This window comes from Nylanderia fulva, unplaced genomic scaffold, assembly GCF_048542155.1.
Source record: "Nylanderia fulva isolate GAGA-0341 unplaced genomic scaffold, ASM4854215v1 Scaffold846, whole genome shotgun sequence".
Classification (NCBI taxonomy): domain Eukaryota; kingdom Metazoa; phylum Arthropoda; class Insecta; order Hymenoptera; family Formicidae; genus Nylanderia; species Nylanderia fulva.
Window position 1 is genome coordinate 31,773 of NW_028190968.1, and position 9,570 is coordinate 41,342.

General features: G+C 36.6%; 1 protein-coding gene across 1 annotated transcript; it reads left to right on the forward strand.

Annotated features, from left to right (window-relative positions):
• Positions 1–266: 266 nt before the first annotated feature.
• LOC146719826 (uncharacterized) lies at positions 267–1,631 on the forward strand. The gene has a single exon (XM_085489469.1). It carries the CDS (start codon positions 267–269, stop codon positions 1,629–1,631), a length of 1,365 nt encoding a protein of 454 aa, XP_085345595.1.
• Positions 1,632–9,570: the final 7,939 nt, after the last annotated feature.

Here is a 9,570-nt window from a genome sequence, read left to right on the forward strand (position 1 = left end):
GTCGCGTAAACGGCGTAAGACAAGTAAGAAAAAAAGTTTATCGAAAATCAAGTCGCGTGGAAAAAAAGAACAAATACAAAAAAAACTAAAAATAATACGAGGAAAAATCGTTCGACTGTAAAAAGACTCAAGTTGTCCGCGAAACGGCGTAAAGTTGATAGCGGTAAAAAGCGCACAGTATACGATATATTTTCAAAATCCGCCATTATTCTAAATACGTTTATCCGTGACAATAACGTTGGTAGTGCGGGCGGCGATAGAAAAGAATGTCATTTCTTCACACACACTCGAGCGAGTGTTTAAAGAGCGAGCTCAATCTCTTCTCTTTACCGTCCACGCAAACTAGCATCGTAAGTTCGCAATGGATTCATTACAAACCCGTGACCTCGTTTTCGGACGACTCCCCGCTAGAATTCGTCATCCCGAGTCACGGAGAAGAATATTTAGATCTCACACACACGTTACTAAGTCTTCGGGTACGCGTAGAAACCGAGCCGCTACCCGGTCTCGCCGCCGCAGTCGCCGTCAACGTGGGTCCTGTAAATCATTTTCTTCATTCCATCTTCAATCAAATCGACGTGTATTTCAATCAAAAGCTCGTGTCGCCTCCAAACAACGCTTATGCGTACCGCGCGTACATCGAAGCGTTGTTAAATTATTCATCACCCGCAAAAACTTCCCATCTAACCTCGTGCTTATGGGACGCAGATACACCCGGGCACATGGACGATACGGTAGGAGCGGAAGGCAATATCGCTATAGTGAGACGAGCTCGTTACATACGCGGAGGGCGCGCGCTAGATCTTATAGGTCACCTCCATTGCGACGTTTTCAATCAGGACAAATTCTTAATTAATGGCGTCGAGGTGCGGTTGAGACTTGTGCGTTTGAAAGATACGTTTTGTTTCATAGAAAGTAATTGCACGTCGAAAATTCGTATACTCGATGCAAACTTATTGGTGAGAAGAGCAAAAATAAGCTCCGGAGTATTACTAGCGCATGCTAAAATGCTGAGCAAAGTTACAGCCAAGTATCCGCTTACGAGAGTTGAAATTAAAACATTCACGATTCACAGCGAGGTTGTGGGTGAATCGTTAGATAATGTAATACTGGGACAATTACCGAAACGAATAATAGTAGGTTTTATCGATAATAAAGCGTTTAACGGTGACAGAAAATTGAATCCGTTTAATTTCCAAAATTACGGAATAAATTTCTTCTCGCTATACGTCGACGGTACACAAATACCCAGTAGACCATCACAACCGGTTTTCTCATCTCGCAAACCGCTTTACATCGAAGCTTATCATACACTTTTCTCGGGGACGGATATCTATTTTTTGAACGAGGGAAATTCCATAAGTAGAGATGATTATTCTCAGAGATATACATTATTCGCTTTTGATCTTACACTTGCTCTATCCGCTAATTGCGCCGGTCATTCGAATCTCGTGAGACACGGAAGTCTACGGTTAAAAGTGAGATTTGAGAAGGCACTCACCAAAACAATCAATTGTATCGTTTACGCCGAATTCGATAATGTCAGAAATCGACGCATCGCGTCAAGTTATCGTCGATTTTTCCGGTTACCTTTTAACGCTCGTTCACCAACATGTATTCATACACCGTAATGTAATACGCGATTAGAAAATTTACCTTCTTCTCTTCCTTTGAAAATTTTGATGACGCTTTTCACAAAGTGGAAACTATGTAACGTGCTAGAATGAATTCAGTTTTGTACGAGACACAAACGAACGCGCACGTTTCGCTAAGAGCTTGTACCTCACCAACAAAAATCTTGCAATATGGACATAGTCGTCGACGTACAAGGTTTCCGCGATGAAGCCAATAAATTTATCGTAAAGGAAGTCGCCGTTGTTGCAATCAATGCTTCGATTGTTGAGCATTGGATTATGATGCCACCATACGCGTTTGGAAAATTATCCGCAAAAGCAAGACGAGAAAACAATTGGCTCTTACGAAATTATCACGGTATCGAGTGGTTCGATGGCTCAGTTAATCTCAAATATTTTAATTCACATCTCCGCGAAATTGCAAGACACGCGCGTTGCATTTACGTCAGAGGTAACGAAAAAGCAAACTACTTGAGGAATTTACTTTCCAGAAATATAAATAATTTGGAGGGTACCTCATCAGCATTTAAAAATCTACCGGATGAGGAAGATACCGTACAATATTGCGGTCATCACGGGATTCGAAAATTCGGAACCTTTCATTGCGCGTTATACAATGCTTATAAATTAAAATGGTGGCTAAGTGCGCAAAATTATTGCGAGAATGTTTCGACCTCTACTAAAGCTACTTGTAGTTCTGAGGAAAGTTGGGAAATTACCTTCGACGACAGCGACGATAAATACGAAGCTACCGTTTCTTGCGATGTAAATGAGAATATAATTAAAATACAAATAGAGGAGAAAAATCAGCAAAACAACGAACAGCAAATTGAAAAAGAAGAAGAGATTTGTGATTTCTGAATCGTCATCGATGTTGACGGATAGAAACAAGAACGAAACAATTTCCATCTCGACGCAAACTGACATTGAAAACCTCTCAAAACAACTCAAGATAGAAGAAAACATATTATCGAAAGAGGCAAAAACCGGTATTGTTCAAACAATATCATACACTCGTTCGTATTCGGGACAAAAAAATGAACGCTCGCGAAATTCTACAAGCATTGCGTCATCTCGATGCCAGACATGTTGGAGTCTATGCAGCCGACAGAGTTCCGAGGGTGTGGACGAGGTCGACGGCTATCGTCGCTAACACCGACAACCACGATCGACCTGGAGAACATTGGATCGCCTTCTACCTCGATGAACACGGCACAGCCACTTACTTCGACAGCTACGGATTGCCCCCCTTGTATCCAGGATTTCTCATCCGACTTCGACGAAACTTCATCATCCATCGCTGGAATATTCAGCAATTACAAGGAATTTTTTCTAAGACTTGCAGACAATACTGTTGTGTATTTTTATATTATATGTGCAGCAGTTATGATCTTAATCAGTTTCTCGCTCTTTTTTCCGAAGATTGTGAATATAACGATTGTTTAATTATACACTTATTTCGTAAAATTTTTACTCATAAAAAACAAGCGAATCATAACAATATATAATATGAATTTCGGTATCAACAAATAAATTTTGTTCTGTAAAAATATTTTTAAAATATAAATCATATTTGTACTTTTTAAAATCATTGTTCGATTTTCTTATACTTCCTCTTTCCAGAAATTTCCTCAACGTGCATGTTCCTGTTCACCTTCATTAAGCCGCGTGTTATTTTTAAATAAAATTTTATTTGCCATTTTTTCAACAATAAGCATTCTTTCTAATCTACAATGATGTATTATTTTTTACCGTGACACGAGTCAGAATGCTCGCCTGAACAAATATTTGCATGTTCTTTTTTTTTCTTTTTTTTATTACCCTACGGCATCATCAGCCACTATCTGCCACCGATCCCCGTTCGACCGTATGATGCTTTTCTTGGTCAAACTGTTTGTACTCCACCCTGCCCAATATCGGCCATTTTGATTCAACGAGCTATCCTTGCCATACGTATACCCGAACCCCCATACCGTACTCTACACGCAACTTTAGCTTAAATGCCTCATCTAATTCTTAGACTAGTAAGATCTCGTTTAGCTAAGCATACTAGGACCCTGCTCGGAAACGCGGAGGTCCCGGGTTCAATCTAGAGAAAATCAGAAAAATAAAAAAAATTCTCATCTCCACCTTTCGGAGTCAGTCGCCATTTTTTTCCCCCAACACTCGCAGTCGGAAAAACCAGACGCTGGTGATGAGGGAAAGACAAGCCACGCCCATGGCGCCAGAGGAGCCGATGGTGGGGGTTTGTTTTGACGGGCCATACCTGCCACTATACTACTCTGTTTCTTCGTCACATTTACTTTCCATTTTCACTTTTACTAATGCTCGACAAGCATGAGTCGATTGTTGATATTTTATCTCCTAATATCATAAAAAAAGATGAAACAGTAATAATTGAAACCAAACAGGATTCAGTGTCAGCGTCTATCACGTCCATGTTTAATGCATAACGTGCATGAAATCTGTTCCGTTACTAGAAGACGCATAGTTCATGCATGAAATGCATGAAGAAACGGAACAAATTCTGCACTTCATGCTCTGCGTAGGGTATTTATGCCTTCCATGCGCGAAACGAAACGCACCTCCTATGATTAGGCGTTTTGTGCACCTCGGCTTCTACAATGCGTTTCTCTGTGTATCGTCTAATATCACGGGGATGGTCGGTCTCTATATCGCGATTAGCGAGTGATCTATGTACATCAACTTCCACGAATCGATTATTGTCGCGGATTATGGTATAGTGAAGGCGGTTAATTTCGCGGTCAATGGCATTCTTGGACACATTCATGGCAACGTTCGGCAGTATCTGCAAGATGTTAGCCTGACATTCGTTTGAATTGAAAATACTGTTGTCGTATGATGTTAATAAAAACTCTCTGCGTTGCAATATGTTACTGGGAGCTCGGCTCACGCGTACTTTAATTTTATTTTTATTTTTGATATTGGCATTGGTTTCTTTTTCCGCAAACAGACTTTTGTTAAAAGTATCAAACGGGAACTCGCTCGTTCAGTTATCACGTGAGTAGATAATTCTGAGTCGCGTCCCGCTTGAATAATGTGCTTCTAATTTTATTCGTACCTTTTCGAAAGTTTCTAAGGACAGTGGCAATGCCTTTATTGCCCGCTCGGCTAAGTTGCTAAACAGCCACGATTTATTTGCTATCGATTGCTGGGGGGTTTCGTGTTCCTCTGACATTCACGCAAATAACAAAATTCGAACTTACAGTATTACTGCTCGCATCGTTACGCTCTATACGGGTCGGCTGCTGCTGCTGCTGCAACTCGATCACTTGTGAGTTGATAACAGCTGCTTTATGTTGGTGATAGATACGGCGAGTTGTCGCTCGTGATGATGCGCTGCCCGTGAGGTTGTCGTAGTTTAGTGTTGTGATCCTTGGATGTTGGTGATCCTTTTTGATCCTCAGCTACTCGTTGCACTGCTTGTGTTGTCCGTTTTCTCTTTTTTTCGTTATTGCCGTGGCTTCTGCTTGCTTCCGTCAGCGTTATTGACTATTGACGTGCTCGTCTAACACCTTTTATAAATATTTTTTGTGTTTTTACAAGACTTTTTTCTGTAAGAAAACCTCGGCGATCTCCGGCATACTACCGTTGCCACCAATTTGTTGTACCTCAGGTAAAGCACTTAGGGATGTAGGCCGGATTAGGAAGAGGACTTCCGAATTGTCGGAGTTTTTCCAATAATTTGTAGTCTTGATAGATTTTAAGTTCACTTCTTTATTCAATATATTGATATATAAACTCAATCAAGACTTTGAGTATGATTATTTCTAGATCTTGTGTGACTCCGTTTTTCTTTTTTACTTGCTTAACGCGACTCTTTTTTTTTTTTTTTTTTTTTTACGCAGTGGGAATCCTCATGGATACCACCGCTCTCCGGGAAGAGAGCGGATGGTTATGTGGGACTTCTTGCTCCCCTTGGCCGATCCACGAATGGATCGGTCAGGGGGCTCAAGACATACCTCACTAAACCCACTGCGGATACCTTCTCGGGCGTTTAAGGGGGACGGCGAGGATGCTGGGATCCCATGCCGTCTCGCCGCCCCCCCCGCCTTATCCCTCCTTGGGAGAGTGTTGCGGAAGGCAACACTCTCCCCCCCGCGAATTGCATCGTGCGGGGTCCTCGCGGTTGCGACGCAGGGCGGTATCAACCCCACGTCGCGCCCTCCCAAAGAGTTTGGGGGGCGGGGTCACGGCTCGAGTGTCCCGCTCGAGCCGCCATCCCCCGCCTCCAGAGTGGTGCTCCCTCCCCCTCCCGAAGGGAGTGGGGGATTCGGCTGCTTAACGCGACTCTCAATTTATTCGCGATGCGACTCTGATGTTGATCTTTTTGAACTCATTCTTTGTTCACTCCCGAGTTTTTACGTAAACTCGGTTTTTCGTTATTTCGTTTGGAAGGAGTGCGTGGCGACAGGCACCTAGTTGCTGAATAGTTTTTACATACGCGGTTAGATTTTGAGCGCAAAGCTGCTCGAAAGACGAAGCTCTTAGCTTGCGTCGCCGCGGTTTCCGGCCCGCTGCTGTATCAGCGGTCTTATCGCGGAAAATATAGTAATTCTATATTTTATATCCGCTGTATATGTAATTATAGCCTTTTGGGCTATAACAATTTAAAATAATGAAATGTAATAAAATTTTTTTCGAAATAAATTTTTATTTTTATGATGCAATATTTTGATATTATAATTATTTTGTAGAGTTTTCAACTGACATTTTATAAACAATTTTTTACATTAATTTAGAAATAATAGTTTTTTATATAACACTTTCGGATATTGAATACATTTGACGGTTTTTATTACTCTCTTTTAAAAATGATAAGTTGTTATGAATATATAGCAAATAAATAGTAACAAATAAATAACACAACATATATTATGCTCAATTTATATATAACATATTTTGTTAACATATATTTGTAATAAAACACATATGACTGCATGTATATGTAAGTTGTTAGAAAAATTAAAAATAACTAATTAATAATTTACTTAGCAACTAAGTAATTTAATAATTAATTTATTAGTAGTAACTTAAATAACTAAAATTAATTAATGAAAGGCTCGTATAAATTAAACAAAATTAAACAATCATATATAGTAGGCCAACTAAACGAGCAAATAAATAAGATGTAAAAATTTTTTTTTTTTTTTATTAATAGTTAAATCATTAAATTAACATTCCGTTACAGAATCGATATAAATTGTAAACGTTTCGACTGCACTACAGTCTTTATCAATACATAAAAATTAAATATTAAAATATAAAGTTAGATGTTAAAAATACAAAGTTAGTTAAATATTAAAATATAAAATTGAAACGATTCTTCGCTGTTGACCAATAGATATGCAAGGCGATTGGTCTGAGATGCCAAGTTATGCGACATTTGAGCATGCTACGGATATAATACGTGAATTAAATCAATGTCCGAGAGAATTAAAAAATCTTTCAACTTACATTATCGTTTTAACAAGTCCTTTTCCCCGATATTTCAAATGTGTGTTGCGAAGTCTGAATACCAAATGTCAAAATAGAGAGCGTGATGTATTTATTTATTACCAATGTTTTTTCTAAATTATGATTCAGCAAATTTTTTAAGTATATCAAAATAACTACTGTCTAACAATTCGGTGTCTGTATTTAAATTAATTCCATTTTTCTGTTCTTTAATGTGGATCATTTCAGATATTAGTCTTTTATGGTAATTCTTTTCATGATCCATAATTTTAATATTGTCCCAGTCAAATGTATGTTGTTCGTTTAGAATGTGTTCCGTGATAACCGAATGTCTAGCAGAGTCTAATTTAATATTATTTTTATGTTCTTTAAGTCTCGTTCTTAACTGTCTTTTTGTCTGTCCGACATATGTGGCGTCACAATCGTTGCAATTCAATTTGTAAATAACGTTAGAATTCGTGGGGCAATTATTTTTGTCCTTTTGAACTTTTATGAAGTCATTCAATTTTTTAATGCAACGATATCCTACCACTACGTCAGGTCTTCTTATTGCTGAAGCAACTTTCTCAGATATTGATTCTATATATGGTATGACAAAATATTTAATGTTAGTATTAGTATTATTAGTATCTGTTATATTGTTATTATTAGGCTTGTTAAATTTCTTAGTTGAGACATTTTTTAATCTGCGTTTTATTTCTGTGAAAATTAGATCAAGAGGATAACCGTTAGATAGCAAAATGTTAATAGCTTTCTCTATATTTTTTTTGTGAAATTGCGGATGTGATAGTAATAAAGCTCTATCTACCAAGTTATAAATTGTTCCTATTTTATGACAAGTCGGATGATTTGAAAAAAATGAAAGTAATCTACCTGAGAATGTCTTTTTGTGATACCAATCTAAATAAATTTTGTTATCTATTACTTTGATCATTATGTCTAAAAAGCTTATACAACGATTATCCTCCTTTTCCAATGTAAATTGTAGTCTATCGTTATAATTGTTGAATTCGTTCAAAACATATGTAATATTGTCAGCGGAAGTGCATAAAATAATGTCGTCTACATAACGGAAATAGAAAGTCATTTCGCAATTTAAATTACTAATTACCAATGTTTCCAAGTCCTGCATGACTATATCGGTAATGATCGGAGAAAGTGGGGAACCCATAGGAGTCCCATAAATTTGTTTGTAAGTTATGTTATTAAAAGTGAAAAATGTAGAAGTTAATATAAATTTTATCATACCTATGAATTCATTTTTGGGAATCTTTGTGTGTGACTCTATAAAATGCCATCTATTATTGATACCGTTTAATGCAAGATCTACGGAAACATTAGTAAATAATGAAACAACGTCCAATGAAGCTATTATGTCGGTATCTTGTATTGTTTTCCCTGATAGAATGTTGCATATATCAAAACTGTTATTTACAAAACTGTCCGCTCTAGGAAGGCTATCTTTTAAAATTTTATGAAAGAAAGAAGCAATATTATATAGAGAAGTATTTATTGAGGAGACTATTAATCTAAAAGGAATATTTTCCTTGTGGATCTTAGGGAGCCCATAAGCTTTAGGAAGAAGAGAGTCGCTTGAAAATAAATAATAATATTCTTTTTTGTTGATGAAGTCTTTTTTCAACCATTTTTTTAAACAAATATTGAGGTCTTTTTCTATTTTTGTTGATGGATTGTTTTTAACTATGGTATACGTAGAATCGTCTTCTAGGAGACTCTCAACTTTTTTTATATAAAATTCTTTTTCTAGTGCGACTGTAATGCTGCCTTTATTTGTTCTAGTAAATAAAATATTAGGATTTTGATTGCAGAATTTAATTGTGTCTTTATGCATGTGAAATAATTTTTCTTGTATGTCCGTTTTTTTTGTCGTTATTGTTTAAAAATAATGAAAATTGTGGAATGGCAGCATTACGAATCGAAGTAAGATTTCTGATCCCGTTAGAATTGCTTTCTATATCTTTGATGAATTCGTGTATAGCTACTTTTTTATTTAAGTTAACTGGGAGACTAAATTCACCTCCCAATTGTAATAGATCAATCGCCTTGCATATCTATTGGTCAACAGCGAAGAATCGTTTCAATTTTATATTTTAATATTTAACTAACTTTGTATTTTTAACATCTAACTTTATATTTTAATATTTAATTTTTATGTATTGATAAAGACTGTAGTGCAGTCGAAACGTTTACAATTTATATCGATTCTGTAACGGAATGTTAATTTAATGATTTAACTATTAATAAAAAAAAAAAAAAATTTTACATCTTATTTATTTGCTCGTTTAGTTGGCCTACTATATATGATTGTTTAATTTTAAATAACTAATTAGTTCATATTAATTGTTTGATGTTAAGTTTAATTATTCTTTTTTTTACCTTTAGTAGTATAACCTTTTTTATAAAAATCATAAAATAAATAAAGAAATATTAATAATTT